Source organism: Plenodomus lingam (genome assembly GCF_022343315.1).
Source record: "Plenodomus lingam strain CAN1 chromosome Unknown contig_26, whole genome shotgun sequence".
Classification (NCBI taxonomy): domain Eukaryota; kingdom Fungi; phylum Ascomycota; class Dothideomycetes; order Pleosporales; family Leptosphaeriaceae; genus Plenodomus; species Plenodomus lingam.
In genome coordinates this window covers 2,127,330-2,149,123 of record NW_027093941.1, presented here as the reverse complement: position 1 = coordinate 2,149,123, position 21,794 = coordinate 2,127,330, and the positions used below count along the sequence as shown (strand labels likewise).

The following is a 21,794-nucleotide window of genomic DNA, read 5'->3' as shown; positions in this document are numbered from 1 at the left end:
GGGAAGAATAAGCCACAGCGTTAATTTGTCTACAAAATTTGTTATTATTGGCGCAATATACATGCTACCACAAATTTCGCTTGCTGCTTCTTTCTGCCTGTGTGCCTTGTGCCAGGTATTCGGGCCTCGTACCGGTATTGTGCCTGCCAAAGCTGGCGTCACGGATCACACATGTGTGACCCTGGCATGGCCGCTCACATCCGATACCAACCTACACAGTACATGAGTTTTCTGTTAATTGTCTTGGAATTGATGTTACCTGTTCCTCCAGTCCTTGTGTTATCGACAGTGGCTCACCATTGATGATGCGAATGTTTAACGGCGAATACTCATGGTAGTAAATACCTACCTATGGGCCGGCTGCGCCGATCGTCCTCAATCTATACATGCACGCATGGCTTGGGCCTGATGTCAAAATAAGGATGTGGGGATAACTCTACCGCTCTATCGGCGAGAGAAATAAGAACACTCTACCCTGGAAGCGGGTCCGCAACTCCGTATCTGACAGGTCAGTCACGGTTTGTAAGAGACGGGTGTTGCGGCCTACCAGGCCCCACCAGATTCTTAGCTAGAGACAAGATGTCGGCGATCAACCAAGGCCTGTTCAGTGTGTACAGGGGAAAAGAATGCCGACACTGCCAAATATTGGTACTTACCATGTACACTGATATTGCGGCGTCCGACCGCACAGTACTGATGACCTGCATTTGCACGTCGGATGGGCAGCACGGCAAGAGAGATTTGTCCTTGATGACCAATACAATCTCCAACATCTTGTTTCCATGGCCGCAAACATCTGCAATGACCTTGAGATATTCGCAAAGCCACGTCTGTTGGAAACCTCCTGTGAAGTACATGCACAGTACATATTGGTTGGTGCATTTACATCCTTGCTTGACTGGGATCCTCGGTACCGGCGCGCAGGCCCTATTCATCCAGCTTGGCGGTCCCCACCCTGCCTATTGTCTCCTGAAGGCTAATCCCTCATTGTTTAATCGAAGATCTAGGGCTAAGCCGTTGACTGTTCGTTTGCAGATATGATTACGATCATAGAATAAATCCAGTTCTGCAGTCCTTGTTCAAATGATATATGGTACCTACTAGCTACCTATGACGGGCAAGAATTAAACAAAAAGAATTCCTCATCGCGACAGGCTGCCACAAGCGACATAGCGTCAGGATAAGTCCCTTCGTACAATTGAGTCTCTAATAAATGCTGTGTCTCTCGAGCGCGCATAAATATCAAGCGCGAGTCAGTGTTGACTGTCCACATGGTGCGACTTGCTCCGGACCAGCATTATCCAAGTATGATCGCACGACTACCCCTCCACGCTGTCATGTGGCCAATGATGATGAATGATTATATTGAGGCGCGGTTAACTAAGTAATTCTGACTGATTCTGCATCCATTGAAGTTCTGGAAGGGCTTGTGGAGATACAACATGGCGCTACCAACGTCAGCCGATCGGCATCCGTATAATCTGCAGTCCAATAGTAATGCTATTCCGAAACAAGCATTGTAGGTCTCGGCCACGGCTTGGACGGGCCTCGTGCCACCTTGTGGCTTGAAGAAAGGTGTTGGTCTCGTTTCATTGGTGTTCTCCGCGTTTTTCGGATAAATATTTCACACTACGCGGCGTCTACACCCGCAAACCCGCTTGAATTCGTTATTAGCCTCAATCCGTGTCCCTGGTCTCCGACTTTATGAAGCTACATTGAGTATAAGTAGTCGGGATGCTATGCAGATCGTTTTCAAGTCCAAGGCTACCAGCCCGACAGCTTCACACTCAGTCAATCGCTCTCTAGAAGCCTTGATAATATCCATTCTTTGCATAGTTTTTCTATCACTTACCGGTATTCAACATGGTCGCCATCGCGATGGGTGCGCCCAAGGGCGATTCCGCAGCTCGCGAGGATGCCCCAGAGTTTGAGAAGGTCATTTGGTACAAGGAGCCAAACATGCGCAAGCTGTTCTTCTGGTCCTCCATTCTTTGTATCGCGTCTGCAACCACCGGATACGACGGGTACGTCTGGTCCCTTTTCCAGAGTCCTGTGACAGCCTTCTAACAAATTCACAGTATGATGATGAACTCATCGCAGCAGATGAAGCGATGGGAAGACTACTTCCACAAGCCGTCGAGCAACCGCTTGGGAATAATGAACAATGCGTATAACATCGGTTCAATCATCAGTTTCTTCATTGTGTGAGTCTGCTTGTCTTACTTTGTGTTCGTTGGGTTGATCTAACTCGAGTGTCATCTTAGACCTTTCATGACTCAAGCTCTTGGTCGCAAAATTCCCATCATGGTTGGCTGCCTGATCATGTGCGCTGGTGCGCTCGTTTCCACCTTTTCAACTACCTGGCAAATCTACATGGCCGGCCGTCTTATCCTCGGTTTCGGCAACTCGTTCGCACAGATGTGCTCTCCTATCCTTCTCACTGAGATCTGCCATCCCCAACATCGTGGTATTTTCACGGCTGTCTACAATTGTCTCTGGAATTTGGGCGCCCTATTTGTTGCGTGGATTGCATGGGGTACCTCTCAGGCTGATAATGAGTGGTCGTGGAGATCCATTACCCTCCTGCAAGCTGTGCCATCTGTAATCCAACTCATGTTTATCTGGTGGGTTCCAGAATCGCCACGTTGGTTGATCTCCAAGGAACGCTACGAAGAAGCTCTGGACACGCTTGCTTACTACCATGCCAACGGAGACAAGAACAACATTACCGTGCAGTTTGAATACACTGAGATGAGAGACACTATCCGCATGGAGGCTGATGCTAACGCTAACTCGAGTTACTTGGACTTTTTCAAGTCCAAGGGTAACCGCTGGAGGTTGGCCATCTTGATCTCTCTCGGTATCATCTCCCAGTACTCTGGAAATGCGTTGTTCTCCAACTATATCAACTTGGTATACACCGGAGCTGGTATTGAGGATCAGAACCAAAAGATGCTTGTAAGTCATTTGACGAAAGTAAAATATCACAACATCACAACATGTCTAACAGTCCACGCAGCTCTCCGGAAGCGAACGTATCCTCTACCTCGGCGTTTCCATCTATGCAGCCACACTTATCGACAAAGTCGGTCGTCGCCCACTCTTCCTTGGCGCCACCGCTGGTATGGCTGTGTCCTTCATTTGCTGGACCATCACTTGCGCCGTCTACGAGAACTCAGGCGAGCAAAACCATGCTGCAGGATATGCTCAGATCCCCTTTGTGTGGCTATTTGGTGTATTCTACGCCATTGCATGGTCTGGTCTACTTGTTGCCTACGCCCTTGAGATTCTACCATACCGCCTACGTGCCAAGGGTCTTACTATCATGAACATCACTGTTCAGGCCATTTTGGCTGTCGGTGGCCAGACCAATCCTGTGGCATGGGAGAACCTGCCTAAGCACTGGAATTTGGCTCTATTCTACACTGTAAGTTGTTCACTGCACTGGTGCACTACGCAAGAGACTAACACATTGCATAGCTCTGGATCACGGTTGAACTCATATGGGTCTACTTTGTCTACCCTGAGACCATGGGCCCGACGCTCGAGGAGATCTCTCGTATCTTTGACGGATCCGAGGCTGTTGCTCATGTGGACATTGTGGCCATCGAGAAGGATGTGCACGAGGGACGCCTCGAGTCTATTGATGGCAAGGCTCCACACGTGGAGCAGACTCGCGTCTGAGCTATTCAAGGGACTTATACTTGCAAACTATAGCGATAGTAGTCTTTAGATGTTGCGAGATCCTTTAGAGCGTCAATACCCGTCAACGTTCAATTTATGCTTTTGCCGGACTAAAATACTGGTCTACTTTTGCGGCTCCAGTGCCATTGGATATTGAGAAACGTGAATCGTCTTGAAAGGCTAGCAAATTTCACGTTATCGTAGGCAGAAGTCTCCTTTCAAGTCTTGTTTTTCTGCAGGTAGTCAGTGAAAGCTGTTCACATAGGCCAATATTTCCGATACTGCTCTCACCATCTAGTGCATCTTTTCGTGGCCCGGGCCGTCATTTCTCTCTTCAATTACCCGCCTTCAAAGTCATAACATGCATGATGGATCTTTTGAGATGATCTTAAACGTACGATGTGAGTTCATCTAGATCGCGGATACAAATTTCAGAATATATTGCTAGGCCGAGCATCTCATTCACTTTTCCGACAGGTACATCGTTGTTAGAAACGTTGTGTCATATTGAAACGCGATGTGTATGTAAATACAATAAAAGATTATGTAAAGACTGAATGGTGTTCATTGTTAAGAAAAGACATGAGCTTCATTTCGTCATTGTTAAACAAAAAATTTGTTTGGGGAAAGTGGACTTTGGGACGTATATAATAAAGTGAAGTGAGGTGAACATGTAATGAAATATGAGGCCGTAAACGTCGATGTGTGGTTGGAACACATCGAGCGTGATAAACCATCTCAATTATGAACAGCCAGCTGATGCTGTGCGTAGCGTGCTTATCATGGCTGAGCAAACGTTCAGGACTCTTATCCGCGTCAAAGGCGGCTGCATTATGAAGATAGAGCTATTCATAATCGTCAGCAGCAGCCTCGGTAACCTCGTAAGGTTGTTGCGTGTCATTTCCAATCTCTTGGTTCCAGTAGCCCAGGAGATTAGACATGTCGCGTTGGTGTACAAAGCCTAGATCCTTGACCTTGACGTTGTATTGAATTGGGTGATGAATACCGAAGAATATTCTTGAAGCTGGAACTAGGCGCTCGCCTTCATTCATAACGATGCAGATGGGTCTTTTAGATAGCTGTTGCTCTCCAGGGAGCAGTCTGGGTGTACTACGAAATGAATAGGCAATGGAATGCTCTTCTGGGACAACACCTGGCTTCGTGGTGCCTTGGTTGGAGTAGGTAAATATGGGACTATTACTGTCAGACAGACTATCATGAATGGAGCAAAGTACTCACACAGCATAGCAGAAGCCTCGTTTACGTCGAACAACGATAAATCGGCGCACTTGAGTGTGAGCCAGCTCATTGTATCGTACGCGAGAGAGTGCTGTGTTGTAGTCGGTGACAGCGTTGAGAGTAGATTGCATACCGGCTGCTTCGGTAAATAGCACCGCAAAGAGCTGTTTGTATGTTAGTCAGGGTTATCAGCTCCTTGGTTCAAATCAACTAACCCTGCCTTCCTGGAAGTAGTCATGGGCCCTCACGTAGTAAGCTGTACTTATCCGTTAGAACTAGTCTAGAGAAGCGTATTGCTTCAAGAAGGCATTGGCAAGGCTCACCTGGGTCGAGCACCTCAGAGGTTCCCGGGTTCAATGTGTTGTAAGAGCCTTCCACTCTATTTCCCATGCGGGGATACGCGGGACCAGCATTGGCACTGGACGCAACGGCGGGGGTGTTTTGTTGGAAATTCACAGGCGGATCATATACAGAATCGTGTCTCTGAGCTGGGAGCCAGTCGTGAAAGATCCATTGTGCTATTTGAACTCAGTCCACGTTTCGGAGCAAAACTCTGGTATCAGTGCCGTTTGTTACCATTATAATGATCATATCGCTTGCGATACCATCTTCGGTGAGCATCGCTCCAGCAGTCCTGGTAATTAGGGTCGTCCATGATTACCCACAGACCACATGGCAGCTCCGAACGGTGACACGACTCTATCGTCGCTGTAGACTCCCGAACACGTCGGTCTGCATGTATTTATGTATGGTGGGCTGGCAGGTCACAGAGCCGCACACTGCTTCGGGAGCCCGACAGCGGGCGGGATGATTGCTAAACCACCCAGAAGCCATGCTGCCGAAAAGCCCTCCCCACAGGAATACAGTGGATGGGGACATGCGTCTTTGATGAGTAGACCAGGGCTGCGACAGGTGGACCAGATACGAGTGCTGCACCGAGGGAACGCTAACCTCCACGCCAGTCCCAATCGAGCATTGGCCCGAGGACCAACGTTGGCTATTCGTGCGCCGCCTTACTTCGCGCCGACGGGTCAGAGAAAGGGAACCCGTCCCCATTCCGATGGGCCCCGGCAACAAGGCAGGAGACGTTGCCTTGTGCATCAGCCCTCAGCATTGCCATACGCTGTTACGTTAGGTACAGGGACATAACTTCCAGCTAATCTCGCCCTCATGCTGCCTTTCATCCCAACCTCGCTGTTACCATGCCCCTCTACCCTTTGCGCCTGTCGAGCGATCCCCAAACAGCCTGGAGATGACGCAGGCATATGAGAGTGCCGTAACCGGTATGTACTTCTTAATTTGAATGGATGCTGTGCTTGCTGGGATCTTGACACAGCTGCTCGACGAAGTGATGATGCTGAAGCGTCTAGGTGCAGCAAGAACAGAATTGCAGCCGAGCCTCTTGCCGCCAAGTCATGCACAAAATAGAGCTTCGCTGGTATCTCCTGAAGACCTATTCAACAGTTTCACAGATCTCATTGATAATGGGCCACATGCAGCTGATGACAAGGACTCTATGGCACCTTCAATCCAGTCTCGACTTCACCCGGAAATATGCCCACAACCTCCACCTCTACCTCTACCTCTACCTCTGGTATTACCTGTATCTGATTTGAACATACCTCCGCCTCCTAGATGTATAACGGAGGATGCCTATGGTTTCGTCACATCCTCGCAGCAGGATGCATTCATAGACAGGTTGGCATGCGAACAGGATGATATACGGGACATTCGAGATAGCGTGCTAGGTTTTAGGTTCAGGCTTCGAGCTCAGCGCAGTCAGCTGAGAGATGCACGGATGGAGGCAAGTGAAAAAGATGGTTCGCTTCTGAACATGCTACGCCAGTACCTACATGAACACGAATTACCAGAGCATATCAGAACCAAGCTTGACGAGGCTTCAGCCCTTCATGATCGCCTTGGCCCTATGGAGTCCAGTTACGATGAGCTAGAAAGGGAGTATGATGCTCAAGAGTGGAATTATACGCGCAGAGAGACTAGCTTCATTCAAACCCTCACAGAAAGTGCATTCGTAGTTGAACATCCTCATCGCAGAACCGACAATCTACCATCGGCGAATCCAACATCTTTTGCGGTGAGTGGTTTGAAAGGTCTAGGAGATGAATCCTGGGGTGAAGGGTCACACGTTGCGAACACCAAGGATATATTTAACGCATCAGAAAATTGGCCTCATCTCTCCCCGGCAGATGGTTTCCAAATGTCAAGAGATGAAGGCTTCATGAGCAATGGCGGTGGGGAAGCGCAGAACCTTCTCCAGGACAACAAATCTCTCCATTTGCGTAAGCGACATGCCTGGGCTAGAAAGATTAAAGAAATCGACGACTGGCTTCAAGATCAGGTGCTACAATCACCAATTGCCAAGATTCGCGCCGAGCTCTGTATGAGAAAATTGCCACTAGATGATGACGCTTGGTGGCAACAGGTGAAACAGAACTGGATGTACAAGCATGACGGGCTCCCAGTATTTCATACCGGGGACTCTACAATTTCTGATATCGTTATGAGCCCCTGCACATCGACCACGACTGAACAACTAGGTACCGGACAAGGCCAAGTGCAGACAGAAAAAAAGGATCAAATGGTGAGACAAGAATCAGCGCCGGATCTTCTAAAGCCGTTGGACATGACAAACACTGAGAAATCGACTTGCCATGTAAGTCCAGCTGAGAAAGACAAAGTTAAGCGTGCCATCCTAACGGCAATGACGGCGAGGACGACGACCATCTCTATCACGACGAATGAATCACCCAGCCGTTGCTCATCCTTACTGACACGACGTCGAACGAGTCCTGGACCAGGGAGCATTGTCTTGTCCCCACTCTACAGAACGAGCTACATCTGATGCCGGCTTTGATGTGAGAAGTCCGCATCGGTTTCAGCGCTCCGAAAATAACAATCAGAGTACCCCGGCGACTCCCACGCAGAACGGTAAAGAGAGGAAGAGCCCAGTAGCACCTCTTTTACAATCGACTTCTGTCAATATCGGTACACGCGGTGAAGGTGCCTGGAACGTTCACGATCCGTCAAGACGGGCACTGGGGACTTCAGGATCACAATCAAACTTTTCACCCGTTGTGTCAGACTCCATTTCACTTCTTGTAGCGCCGACAGATCCAATTCCCCAGCCTTCTCAAGTTATGCTTCAGCATAGCCCAGTCCATAGTTTGTTATCAACGCCTGAACTACCGGAAAGTCTTAATCACACGCAGTGCAGAATCAAGCTATAGGTAAGAATGAAGCACACGATCCTATGGCCTGCCATATAGCATGTGGACCTCACCATAACACTTCGTCATCTTCACTACCTGAAAATTCCTACTCAACAGGAATTAATCAAGCTCTAACTGAAGCCATTGTTTCTGAAGAGAACGATAGCGGTCCCTCTCTCACTACTACTGCCCCCGAGCTCCATTCGACAAGAGTGCTGGAACACTTCACAGAATCTCCTCTGTAAATCACCATTTTTATTGCTTTCTAGCGCAAGCCAACTGCAGTTCTTCTCTCGACCGCTTCTCTGGCCCTTGCGATCTGTTTTCTACTTTTAATGAGTTGTGCTTATGTTTCCATAGCCCAGAGTTCAAGACTTTTACCGTGACGCAAGATTCGCCATTCTGGCTGTTCATCACTGTTATCCTCTCGCAAAGAGTGATTGTTGACATAACCTTTTTCACTACACCCTCCACTTGCGCAATTACTCAAGTTGACTTCCTTCAGATAGAGTTGAAAATCAGGAGTATAGCGCTATGAGTAATCGAGATGTAGCACCAGTGTTCTCACATTCTGATTCTTATTCTTGATAGGACAAGCTGAAATTTTCTCCCATCGCCGACTTTGAGAATTGAATGAGCAACCCATCCACTCGAGGATCACAATCACATTCGGGCCGGAAACCGATTTCTGTATACGATCCATGCATCCTGTATACTCACGAACATGGGCAAAGCTTGGCAAGGTGCCCATTGTTGCATCCAGCCGCGTCCTGGGACATACCTGTGTGTCGTGAAGCCAGCTGCAACGCGACCAGCCGAGGAGATACTTGTTCCACATAATTTCATCAGAAACGCCCGGTCAAGCCTGTACGAACCACTGCGCAAGCTCACTACCGATCCTGGAGGACACACAATTAACTCCTTGTCATGATCGCATGCCCACAGGCCGTACCCCGCACACACCTCCAACCAGACAGTCCTCAGCTGACAGATCACAGCTCTGCTGAGACCCGGTACTTGAAGCACAAAACGTCACTAGAATGGCTGAGACTAGACTCGGTGTTCGATATCCACCATTGGTACAATGCAATGTTACACAGTATCATGCCATGCCGTCCGAAATTGACGGGAAGGCAATGCGGCGAGCGCCAGGTAATCCCTTTGTGGCCTTTCACACGGCAATCAAGGAAGCGTGGATGTGCTTCGGCCTGATGCACCAATTTTACTATTGAACCAGGATACCTGTGACTGGGCAAAAGGAAACAAATTGCAGCGAATCACAGCCATGATCCAAGCTCATTTCGTTACTCGCTACCATGATTTCTGGAGCTCAGGATTCAAACACATGACGTTAAGATAGAGTTGTGGGGACAATGTCGATCGCTGTCAACAAATCTCCAGCCCTATGAGTCCATTCTGCGGTCAGTCTTGATGCCTCAGGTTTTCTGCTCAAGTTTGCATATATACAGTGGTGAACGGGCCGGTCCTAAGGTAACTAAGTGGGACGGCGGGAAGGCTAAGTTCGGGGCCGCCCGGTCCCCGTCAGCCCTGTGGGAACCCACCCGCGCTTGGCATCTCACCTACCTATCGCATGGACGTTCTGTCTTTGCATGAGATGAGGATGTGAACATGACCAACTAGGCCGAAAGTCCTCTTGCATTGACGATCCGAGTGTGTTTCTGCTAACCCATGCGCTTACCAGTTATCGCGACGCCTGAGCACACCTCCAAATCATGTCCATGCTCGCTTGTTAGGTACGGCCTCCGATTGGCAGACCGAAGGCGCCAGGTCAGAGTTGCCTGATGGCAGGCAAACGGCACGATATTCGTTGCGTATCTCTTTCTTCAGAGCAATAAGCCATGATCACGACGATCAATCGACAAGAATAGACTCGTAAGCAGTGTGTCCAAGTTATGACCGTTGCTTTTGGGTCGTCTGACTCACCATCCTGGGGCCTTGATAGCCAGCTGTGGCATCTTGCATCCTGCAGACTAGGATCTGCTTACTCAAAGCTGAGACTGAGATGAGCTGCTTTGGTACTGTATGTACGACACGTGGGGGTCAGCCCGTGTCCCTCGTCCTGCGCGGAACTCCGTGAACTACCAGTCCTGTCCAATAGGAGCCTTTGTGCAATCTGGGTAGTGCAATATTATGATGCTTTGGACGTGCGCAAGGGCTTACGCAGCCTTGACATAAATGACTATCCAATCAAAAGATGATTAAGCGGATATTGTCGTTGACAGTAACAGGCGTGATGACTCAATCATATGTGCTAATATGACTGGCCGCACAGCTCAGTGCCGCGCCTGAGATGCTTGAAGGGGGGAAATTCCATACGGTCGATTGTTGCTTTTGTGGTGACGCATTCTTTACAATGATGGAACATCGGAAGACATAATATGTGTCGCCCAGCATGGCTATTGGGGTGCATATACCTACAACAAACCTCATCTAAATCAGCACGAAACGGTTCTGCATACGAAATGATCTGACATCGGGGGAGTAATACAATGGTTACTCCAAGTAATCTGATAGGTCACCTGGCGAAATGCAGGTTCGACACTAACCATTTCCGCAGATGCATGGATTGTTGGTCCTAGGTCGCATCTCCGCGTCGCAGTTGTCAAGGACGTTGATTCACGATTGACCACATTCTTGACACGGTCAAACACATCCTTGATAGACGACCGTGGAAAATGGGTCTGGCGTTTGCATAGCGCCCGCTGTGGGTACCTACTTGATTCTCTAGTGCTCACCAACAACCAAATGTCTGGATATTATTGTGGATACCGAGTATTTAAGCGGACTCTCATATGTTATGAACTTGTAATTTGCCAATACTGGCGCTTAGGCCTTCGACGCGCTGCGTTGCTGACCTGAAGCAGCTCGAGACAAAGCAATGCCCAGCAGAAGTAAGATAGGAGCCATTACCGAGCCCGATGAGGCTGAAAATCAATATTGAGGGAGAAGAGCTGCATGGCTGAGGATTTTTCTCAAAACTGTTTTATATTGGGCATTACCCTTGCTACTTGGCACGGTGAAAATGTTGGGTTCCTATGCAGCTTCCTCTACCTTCTTTTTGCGTACGGTACTCAGAGCAGCGATGACCTACTAATCCTAGACTGATACACGCTTGCAGATGGTATGTTTTGAGCTATCGTGAACATAGGCAGACCTTGTTTCAACCCGTGTATGGAAGCGGAAGAGCCATGGTCATAGGCAACATTGAGATGCGCAAGTCCTTCAATAGAGAATTTGATTGTCAAAGTTTGATTATAAGGCTTTTCTTGCAAGCAGAATACTAAAATTAAGAGAGGATCTATTGTAACTGCCCGATTTTGACAAGTAAATACGAAAACATCGAGACGTCCCAGGGCACAACTATTCCTTGACACCTTGCATCACTTCTACACCGCGCCGCGAGAAGCCCAATGATCTTGCCACATCTAGACCTAAGGGACAAAAAGAATACTCTCTTTCGATTAGATGACACTACGGTACAAAACCAGTTTACAGTAGCCATATTTATCTAAAGTAGACTAAGAAGTAGTTTAGGTAGAAGAAGTAAACCTAAATAGGGTTTACTATACTATATATTCTACTTTTACTTCTACTTCTATTAATCTACTAGTATTACGTAGTAATAACTAGTTTCCTACTAACTATTTAAGTATTTTACCCCTCCTTTCTTTAATCTTCTTCACCACCTCCACCTCTACCACCACCTCTACTATCACCTCTACCACCACCTCCACCACCTCCACCACCTATACCTCTACCACCACCTCCACCTATACCTCTACCACCACCTCCACCTATACCACTATCACCTCCTCCACCACCTCTACTATCACCTCTACCACCACCTCTACCACCACCACCACCACCTCCACCTCTATCACCACGTCTATTATCACTACCTCTATTATTACTACCACTGCCTCCTCCACTACCTATACTACTACCTCTATTACCACCTCCTATTAGTAGAAATATCATGACTTATTATTATGTTATATATGCCACTACAGTAAAAAATTGTTTACTATAGAATGGTACGCTAGGGGTTTACTATATAGGTGTAAACTGCCCTCGTGTATACCTATAAATAGGTTTAAAGTGGTGGTTTACTTTTATTAAAGTGGTGGTTTACTTTTATTAAAGTAGTAGTTTACTTTTATAGTAGGGGTTTAAATTTAGTACAAAAAGTAGTTTTATTTCTATTATACGCTATAATACCTAACTAAGACTAAAAGGGGTAGAGAAACTTAGCTTTACGCTATACGCATATATGACATAATAATAAGTCATGATATTTTGACTAATAGGAGGTGGTAATAATAGAGGTGGTAATAATAGAGGTGGTAATAATAGAGGTGGTGATAGAGGTGGTGGTAGAGGTGGTAGAGGTGGTGGTAGAGGTGGTAGAGGTGGTGGTAGAGGTGGTAGAGGTGGTGGTAGAGGTGGTGGTAGAGGTGGTAGAGGTGGTGGTAGAGGTGGTAGAGGTGGTGGTAGAGGTGGTAGAGGTGGTGGTAGAGGTGGTAGAGGTGGTGGAGGTGGTGATAGAGGTGGTGGTAGAGTGGTGGAGGTGGTGAAGAAGATTAAAGAAAGGAGGGGTAAAATACTTAAATAGTTAGTAGGAAACTAGTTATTACTACGTAATACTAGTAGATTAATAGAAGTAGAAGTAAAAGTAGAATATATAGTATAGTAAACCCTATTTAGGTTTACTTCTTCTACCTAAACTACTTCTTAGTCTACTTTAGATAAATATAGCTACTATAAACCGGTTTTGTACTATAGTGTGCGTATAGCGTAAAGCTAATCTTCTCTACCCCTTTTAGTCTTAGGTATTATAGCGTATAATAGAAATAAAACTCCTTTTTATACTTAATTTAAACCCCTAACGTTACTATAAAAGTAAACTACTACTTTAAACCTATTTACTAGTATAAACAAGGGCAGTTTACACCTATATAGTAAACCCCTAGGTCACCATTCTGCTGTAAACAATTTTGTACCATAGTGTGATGCTAAAGCACCACCACTTTTTAATTAAAACTCAACCATGCTCAAACGTCTGCAATGTAGAGAGACTGTATGGTTAGATATAGATCATGCAGGTTCGTTAAAGTACTTCGAAGATACTTCATCAGACAGATACTAGAGCAAGTACTCTATGTGTATTTTGCCTTAGATGAGCCACCTGCAGTTGCATACGACGTGGTTCATTATAGGTCCAGGGGTCCATTAAGATTAGCACTCGAGAATACTGTACACTTGGCTATTGAAAGACGTGATATGTTTCCCATGCCAAATTTCAGAACTCGTTCGGTCGCTGTGCATTATGCATATCATCAATTTGAGCCCCAGCATCCTGACATTATCGGTAGTTTGTGCGGTCACACCACTTATGTTATGGGTACACCGCTCTAGACGCGCAACATGATTTCTTGGAGATTATTGGATTGTACTTGCAACGAGGTTTAGATTACTGTAATTGACTTCTTGGCCAAAGTGCAAGATACTGACGAACTGACTTTCATTTTATATCATTTGTCGTCTTCAAGATAGAAAATGTAGTCATTTTGAACATCAATGGGCACTACGGTAAAAAATTGTTTACTGTAGAATGGTACGCTAGGGGTTTACTATATAGGTGTAAACTGACCTCGTGTATACCCGTAAATAGGTTTAAAGTGGTGGTTTACTTTATTATAGGTGGTTTAAATTAAGTATAAAAAGTAGTTTTATATCTATTATACGCTATAATACCTAACTAAGACTAAAAGGGGTAGAAAAGATTAGCTTCACGCTATACGCACATATGACATAATAATAAGTCATGATATTTTTACTAATAGGAGGTGGTGATAATAGAGGTGGTGATAGAGGTGGTGGTAGAGGTGGTGGTAGAGGTGGTGGTAGAGGTAGTGGTAGAGGTAGTGGTAGAGGTGGTGGTAGAGGTAGTGGTAGAGGTGGTGGAGGTAGTGGAGGTAGTAGAGGTGGTGGAGGTAGTAGAGGTGGTGGAGGTAGTGGAGGTGGCGGAGGTGGTGGAGGTAGTGGAGGTGGTGGAGGTAGTAGAGGTGGTGGAGGTGGTGATAGAGGTGGTGATAGAGGTAGTGATAATAGAGGTGGTGGTAGAGGTAGTAGAGGTGGTGGATGTAGTGGAGGTGGTGGAGGTAGTGGAGGTGGTGGAGGTGGTGGAGGTGGTGGAGGTGGTGATAGAGGTGGTGATAGAGGTAGTGATAATAGAGGTGGTGGTAGAGGTAGTAGAGGTGGTGGATGTAGTGGAGGTAGTGGAGGTAGTGGTAATAGAGGTGGTGATAGAGGTGGTAGTAGAGGTGGTGATAGAGGTGGTGATAGAGGTGGTGATAGAGGTGGTGGAGGTAGTGGAGGTAGTGGAGGTAGTGGAGGTAGTGGAGGTAGTGGAGGTGGTGGAGGTGGTAGAGGTAGTGGAGGTAGTGGTGATAGAGGTGGTGATAGAGGTGGTGGTAGAGGTGGTGATAGAGGTGGTGGTAGAGGTGGTGATAGAGGTGGTGGAGGTGGTGGAGGTAGTGGAGGTAGTGGAGGTAGTGGAGGTGGTGGAGGTGGTAGAGGTGGTAGAGGTGGTGATAGAGGTGGTGATAGAGGTGGTGGTAGAGGTGGTGATAGAGGTGGTGGTAGAGGTGGTGATAGAGGTGGTGGAGGTGGTGGAGGTAGTGGAGGTAGTGGAGGTAGTGGAGGTGGTGGAGGTGGTAGAGGTGGTAGAGGTGGTGATAGAGGTGGTGATAGAGGTGGTGGTAGAGGTGGTGATAGAGGTGGTGGTAGAGGTGGTGATAGAGGTGGTGGAGGTGGTGGAGGTAGTGGAGGTAGTGGAGGTAGTGGAGGTGGTGGAGGTGGTAGAGGTGGTAGAGGTGGTGATAGAGGTGGTGATAGAGGTGGTGGTAGAGGTGGTGATAGAGGTGGTGGTAGAGGTGGTGATAGAGGTGGTGGTAGAGGTGGTAATAGAGGTAGTAAAGAAGATTAAAGAAAGGAGGGGTAAAATACTTAAATAGTTAGTAGGAAACTAGTTATTACTAATACTAGTAGATTAATAGAAGTAGAAATAAAAGTAGTTTAATTTTGTGGAATACATGGTATAATAAACCCTATTTAGGTTTACTTCTTCTACCTAAACCACTTCTTGGTCTACTTTAGATAAATATGGCTACTGTAAACCGGTTTTGTACTGTAGTAGGGGCCTCATGGCGAAGAAGAGCTGTTCTAAATTGTCTGAATTTTCTCCATGTCTCGGCCGAGGCTTGGTCGATTCGTCTAACCGCCCTAGCCCCAGGCCCAGTGACTAGGTCAGCCAATTCAATTTCCTCCAAACTTTGTACGATGCGGTATCAATAATCATCGAAGATCTATTCTCCATCTAATGTAGTTGCATTTAAGGGAGGGCGCAGTTTATATAACCATAGAATTAGCGCTGCGTGAACTTGTATTTGGCATAGGGTTAGGCCGTGCTAAGCTCTACTAGCTAGCTAAGCGAGGTTAACTAAATATTATGTTATAAGATTTTGCAACACGTTCTAAACCTATTCTAAATATATTCTATACTAGTAATACTATAAGCTACTACTACTATACCTATTACTAATATATCCCTTATATCCTACGTAAGCAGATTAAAATATATTTAGAACATGTTCTTAACAGGTTATAGAAGCACTATTAATAGTACCTTGCCCTTAGCTATATCCTAGATAATATTAGGGTATAGCCTATAGTTAGCCCTAATAGGGTAGTTAAGATAGAGAGTAGAGAGTGCTACTACTATACTAAGATTAATAACAAGGGCACCTTATATAGAGTAAGAAGAGGTTCTAAACGTGTTCTAAATAGGTTCTAATATTCTTAGGCTATTCTAGGTACTAGGGGCACTCTATATACCTATGCTAAAAAAGATTATAGGCTTAATATAGCCTACTATAAGGTTAGTAGGGTTAAGAAGACTAGCTAGCCCTCTATAAAGGAGGTCTGCAAGGCAAAGAGTAAATATATTATTAACCTATTCTTAACTTGTTATACTAATATATATAGACTTCTATATAAAGGTTATATATAATTACTAGAACACTCCTTACTATAAGTTATTTAGAATATATTTAAAACTTATTACTAATATATTTTATAGAAGTTCTCTAAGCCTAGCTAGTAGCTACTATAGGCCCCCCTATAAATACTAATACCCTCCTAAATATAATTTAGAAGAAGACTTGCACTAGCTATAATAGTAATAAGGTATAGCCTACAAGAACCTATTAAAAACACGTTACTAACTTATTATAGCTTAACTTTATTACTATATCTACCCTACTAAGGATTTAAGGTTATTAGGTTCCTTATACTATCTACGCTTATAATTATCCTAGCTATAGTAAGTTATTTATAATATATTATTAACCTATTCCTAATATATTTTAAGACTGTTACTTTAATACTAGTATAGACCTTACTAATTCCTGCTAGAATACTACCTAGTTCTACTTGCGGTATACTTTTGTAGAGCCTAGGGAGGATAGGGAGGATAGAGAAGATACTAGAGAGGGGGAGAGAGATAATAATAGTAATAAGTAGGAATATATTAAGAACGTGTTAAGAATAGGTTCTAATAAATAATATATAATAGCATATAACCTAAAGGGGTAGTAGTAATTACTAAAATAAACTCTCTACTCTTCTCTTTTTTTTTCTATCTACTAAAAGTAAAGTACTATTTACTTTTATAGGGTCCTTTAATAGTATATAACTTTTTTTTTTTACTTTTATAGGTATTATAAAGCTCTAGTAGTCCCTTAGATTAAAGAAGAATCTAGTATTTATAGGTGTCTAGCTATAATATATTATTAATATATTCTAAATATATTTTAAGAGACTAGACTTATATCTCCTTTTTACTACTTTTACTAAATATTATTTACAGTGTAAAGGGAAGTAACTATTTGCTCCTCTTCTTTACTCTCTACTTCCTCTTTAGCCTCTACTCTAGCTACTACTTCTTATTATAGACTAGCTATCTTAGAGGGTTCTTAAACCTTAGAGGAGGCACTTAGTATAGTCTACTCTACTAGTAGAGAACGTATTGTTAATGTGTTTAGAACACGTTCTTAAGTATTTACTATTAAGCTCCTATAGAAGATCCTTGCTTCTATAATGCCTTATATTATAATTCTGCTATAGTTTACTAGGGCTATTTAAACCTTAGAATAATACCTCTTAAGGTAGTAGATAAGATTGCCTCTATTAGAGAAGCAACGCTAAAATAGTTATTAATATATTATAAACGTGTTCTAACTTATATATATATATACTCCACAAAGTTCCTATACCCCTAATCTAGCCTAAATAGCCTAGTAGAAAAGCTTGCTAGGAAATACTATACACCTATTATTTAGGTAGGATATTATAGGAGAGAATACCCTAGTATTAGATAGAAGTAACTTAAGCTTAATATATTGCTAGTATAAATCCTACTTAGTATTAGAATAAGTTTACAACGTGTTCCTAACATATTCTATTATATACTAACTTTAAAAGATCTTTATAGACTATATTAACTAGTTATATCTAATAATATTAGGAAAGATAGATAGTAAAATAGTATTAAACTCTTAAATATAAAAAGTTCTTATAGAGTGTAAGAAGAAAGAAGAAGAAAGAGAAGAAGAAAGAATATATATTTATCTACTTATATATACTTATATAATAGACTAGAATATATTAAGAACTAGTTAGGAACTAGTTACTATATTTATAGACTAACCCTACCTTATATAAAAAGTAGCTATCTCTTTCTTAAGTTTAAACTATGCCTTTTATAATTTAAATAGTGCCTTTTTCTATACAAGTTCTTCCTTATCTACCTCTAGCTTTTCTTTTCTCTCCTTTAGAGCCTAATTACTAAGAAGAGCCTTTTATTATAAAGTTTATAGTTATAGACTAATAATAAGTTAGGAACGTGTTATAAACGTGTTTTACAAAGCATACCTTTAGGTTACTATTAGTAGAGGAGAAGAGCCTAGTAGTAGAGAAGATAGAAAAGGGGCTAGTAAACTTCTTTCTAATACTACTCTACTACTTGCCCTCTAGCTTTAGGCTTTTAAGCATACTCTTTTATTTCTTATTAGGGCTAAGATATATCTAGTTAAGTTAGATATAGCAAGACTTGCTTTATTATTATCTAGAGTATTATTATTATTATAGGACGTGTTCTAAATATATTCTAAATATATTTTAATTAGTAAATATGTATAACGCTAGCGTAAGACTTACTTTCTCCCCTCTAAAGCTTTTTAAGGTACCTTTACTTAAGCCTATTAGGAGTTCTATAGTTATAGCGTATTCTAAACTTGCTCTAGGCTTTAAACTCTTTTATATCCTATAGATCTATCTAGTGTGCACTATATAATATTACTTATATAATTCTAATAGGTTAAGAATAGGTTATAAACTTACTTCTAAGTAGCCTTAAGAATACTTATATACTTACTAGTTTTATATCCTTTCTAGCCTGCTTGCTTAGCTATATTTAAATAAGATTCTAGTTTTTCCTATACCTTTTTTAATATTTTACTATAGTATTACATAATCCTAGCAGTAATTACTAGGTTTTTCTTATAGATTGCCTAGTTTTAGGTATCTTTAGAGGGTTTGTGTTCTAATTATATAAGAACAAGTTAGGAATATGTTTAGAATAGGTTTAGAATATATTTACCTACGTAAGAGGAGGTTAGCAAGCTAAAAGTATTCCTCTGCTATTAATACCTATAGTAATTCACTTAGATATAAAGAGGTAGTATTATCTAGCTCTCTTTTATATACTTTATAAATACTTCTTTATAGATATACTTAATAAAATCTTATATAAGATTAAAGTTGCTAGCGCTAGTTACGCTTATAGGGATTAATTAACCAGAGATAGCGCCTAAGTCCTAGAAACAAGTTAGAAACACGTTACAAACAGGTTATAGTGCGCTATAAAACTTACCTATTATCTGCTTATTATATATATTAATAGTAGTCCTATAGAATCCCTATAAGTAAATATACCTCTATAATACTTGTCTTTTTATAAGTGCTTTACACTTCTAAAAGAAGTTAGTAATAGTAACTTAATATATCTTAGTTATATCCTTATCTATAATAATTTAGCTAAGTGTAATAACTATAATATATTAGAAATGTGTTATAAACCTATTCTTAATATATACGCTTCTTTTCCTATAGGTAGAAGATTACTATTAGAATCTCTACCTATGCCCTATATAACCTCTTATATAATATATCTATCTAGGACATGTCTTAATCTAATAGAATTAATACCTGCTCTTTAAAAAGGCAAATAATTAAGTTACCTAAGCTTAATATAAAGATTTGCTGTATATACGCCTGTAGTAATATATTAGTAACATGTTCTAAACCTATTCTCTTATACTACGTATAGTTTTAGGATCCTAATGCTTTGTCCTCTACTTATAGTATACTCCTCTAAGGCTACTCTTAAATAGGAACTATAGAAGCTTTTCACGCTTTATAATACGCGAGATTTTATCTTTATTTATAAAGCTAATATATATTTCTTTAATAAAATAGAAACCTTTAAGTTAGAGATAGGTTTAGAGCTAGGTTAAGTTTAGGAACTAGGCTATAATAAGTTAGGAATATATTTATAATAGGTTATAAACAACTTATATTATATAAGCTATAGAGTAAGTATAGGCTATAATACCTTTACTACTTCCTTAATATTACTATTAGATAGTATTAAGGGAGGAGGAGGTATATGTGTATATATACTAAAAGAAATAATAGTAAAAAAAGGTATTACTATTATATCTATTAGTATAATTACTTAGAAGGTAACTTTACACAGGATTTTAAATAGAGATCCTTGCCCTTATAGATAATTAACGCCTAGAACATGTTAGGAACGTGTTAGGAATAGGTTGCAATATACCTACCACACTTCTTTATCTAGCTTAACTATAGCTTAACTATAGAATATAAAGCAGGACTACTAGAAAGATTTAATATCTCCCTAGTTAGAAGACCTTGCAGATATGTGGAGTCTACCTCTAGTAGTACCTAACTAAAATAATATTTTTTCCTAGTAGTAGATATTAGGCTATAGTTCTAATAGCTAATGTATAGTTAAGCCTATTCTATAATTTACTAACTTGTTATTAACACGTTTTAAATATGTTTAAGTTTTGCTCCCTACCTAATTTACTATAGTCCTTATTATAGGATAATAAGACACCTAGTAGTCCTTATAAATCCTTAAAGAGAAGCGCTTAATAAGGCTATAATAATAGCTTCTTATTTATAGTTCTCTTTATAGAATTTTCTTAGGTACTATACTTTTTAAGGTTTAGATGTAATTATATAATGCATTATTAATAATATAATAAGAATATGTTTATAATATATTCTTAAGATACTTACACGCTTTTACCCTAGAGTATTAGTATTTATACTAGCTTACTAGCTAGCTATTAAAGAATAGTGAAGTTGTAGGCCTATTAAGATAGATAGACTAGCAGGAGTATTGTACCTACTAGAATTAGAATAATTTAAGAACATGTTCTTAACGTGTTACCTATATAGCCTATATAAGCACCTCTTCTCTTATTAGGTAAGAGCTATCTTTATATTGCTAAACTAGTATTATATACCTATACCCTTAGCTATATAATTAAGGGTATACTAGGAGAATAGCTATATACTTAATAATTGCTAGTGTAAGTAGTGGTCCTTAACTATTACTATAAGTAAGGTATATATTATGCCCCTATAACGTGTTACTAACCTATTCTAAACTTATTCTATTTACTTTTACTTACTTCCTTAATACTACTACTACTATCCTCCTCTAGCACTTTATATAGTTGCCTAAATTTATCTCTAATATTACTATCTAGTTTAGATACGTTATCTAGTACTACTATACTAAACTCTAGTATAGTATTTAGGAATACCTATATATTATTAAGAATAGGTTTAGAACATGTTTAAAAAAGATAGTAATAAAAACTATATTTACTTACTTAAATTACCCTAATTTATACTTAACTATAGGCTAGTTTATATAACTATAAAAATTTGCTACTATAACGTAGACTTAAACCTATAGGGATATTCTAACTACTTAGAGTAAAGCCTAAGTTACCTAACGCTAAACCTATAGTTATATAACATGCTACTACTTATATAACTATAAAAATTTGCCGCTGTGACGTGGACTTAAACCTACAGGGATATTCTAACCACTTAGAGTAAAGCCTAAGTCGCCCGACGCTAAACCCATGGTTATATGACATGCCACCACGCATTTAAGGCCTATTCATACGCTTTAGCCTTAAATGATGGCTTTCGATGGTATGATTGCATCGTTAACCTTATGCGGTCATCTTGGGCAAATACGCCATGCTAGTGAATGACCTCCTGAGCTGCGTGTTGGCCCGTTCGTGAACAACAGCCCAACCTCATCTCATTGCACGAATCTCAAACATTTCTGGCACTAGCTTTGACTGGTTCTGAACCGCCAACCTTGGGCCTGAGATGAAAAGCTACACAAGTACGACCCCCTATCTGACAGGCGAGAGTCTGAGCGCG

The 21,794-nt window shown here is 41.9% G+C and overlaps 5 protein-coding genes across 5 annotated transcripts; 3 read left to right on the top strand and 2 right to left on the bottom strand.

Moving 5' to 3' along the window:
• Positions 1 to 436: 436 nt before the first annotated feature.
• On the bottom strand, positions 437 to 857 carry IAQ61_007014 (uncharacterized protein; the record flags this gene model as incomplete). The annotated part of the gene is made up of 2 exons (XM_066097400.1): positions 437 to 501; positions 548 to 857. The coding sequence occupies 2 exons, from the start codon at positions 855 to 857 to the stop codon at positions 437 to 439; spliced, it is 375 nt and encodes a 124-aa protein (XP_065952877.1).
• Positions 858 to 1,670: 813 nt separating this feature from the next.
• Positions 1,671 to 3,863, top strand: IAQ61_007013 (uncharacterized protein). Its single transcript, XM_003845854.2, has 5 exons — positions 1,671 to 2,024; positions 2,079 to 2,204; positions 2,265 to 2,958; positions 3,020 to 3,427; positions 3,481 to 3,863. The coding sequence occupies exons 1-5, from the start codon at positions 1,864 to 1,866 to the stop codon at positions 3,682 to 3,684; spliced, it is 1,593 nt and encodes a 530-aa protein (XP_003845902.1). The 5' UTR covers positions 1,671 to 1,863; the 3' UTR covers positions 3,685 to 3,863.
• A 666-nt stretch (positions 3,864 to 4,529) lies between these two features.
• IAQ61_007012 (uncharacterized protein) lies at positions 4,530 to 5,616 on the bottom strand (the record flags this gene model as incomplete). Its single annotated transcript, XM_003845853.2, has 5 exons — positions 5,500 to 5,616; positions 5,247 to 5,441; positions 5,139 to 5,179; positions 4,924 to 5,087; positions 4,530 to 4,878 (listed from the first exon to the last, which is right to left on the bottom strand). Exons 1-5 carry the CDS (start codon positions 5,576 to 5,578, stop codon positions 4,530 to 4,532), a joined length of 828 nt encoding a protein of 275 aa, XP_003845901.1. The 5' UTR covers positions 5,579 to 5,616.
• A 559-nt stretch (positions 5,617 to 6,175) lies between these two features.
• Positions 6,176 to 8,171, top strand: IAQ61_007011 (uncharacterized protein; the record flags this gene model as incomplete). The annotated part of the gene is made up of 3 exons (XM_066097399.1): positions 6,176 to 6,199; positions 6,260 to 7,597; positions 7,743 to 8,171. 3 exons carry the CDS (start codon positions 6,176 to 6,178, stop codon positions 8,169 to 8,171), a joined length of 1,791 nt encoding a protein of 596 aa, XP_065952876.1.
• Positions 8,172 to 13,253: 5,082 nt separating this feature from the next.
• Positions 13,254 to 13,589, top strand: IAQ61_007010 (uncharacterized protein; the record flags this gene model as incomplete). The annotated part of the gene is made up of 1 exon (XM_066097398.1): positions 13,254 to 13,589. The coding sequence occupies one exon, from the start codon at positions 13,254 to 13,256 to the stop codon at positions 13,587 to 13,589; it is 336 nt and encodes a 111-aa protein (XP_065952875.1).
• Between the last annotated feature and the right edge of the window lie 8,205 nt (positions 13,590 to 21,794).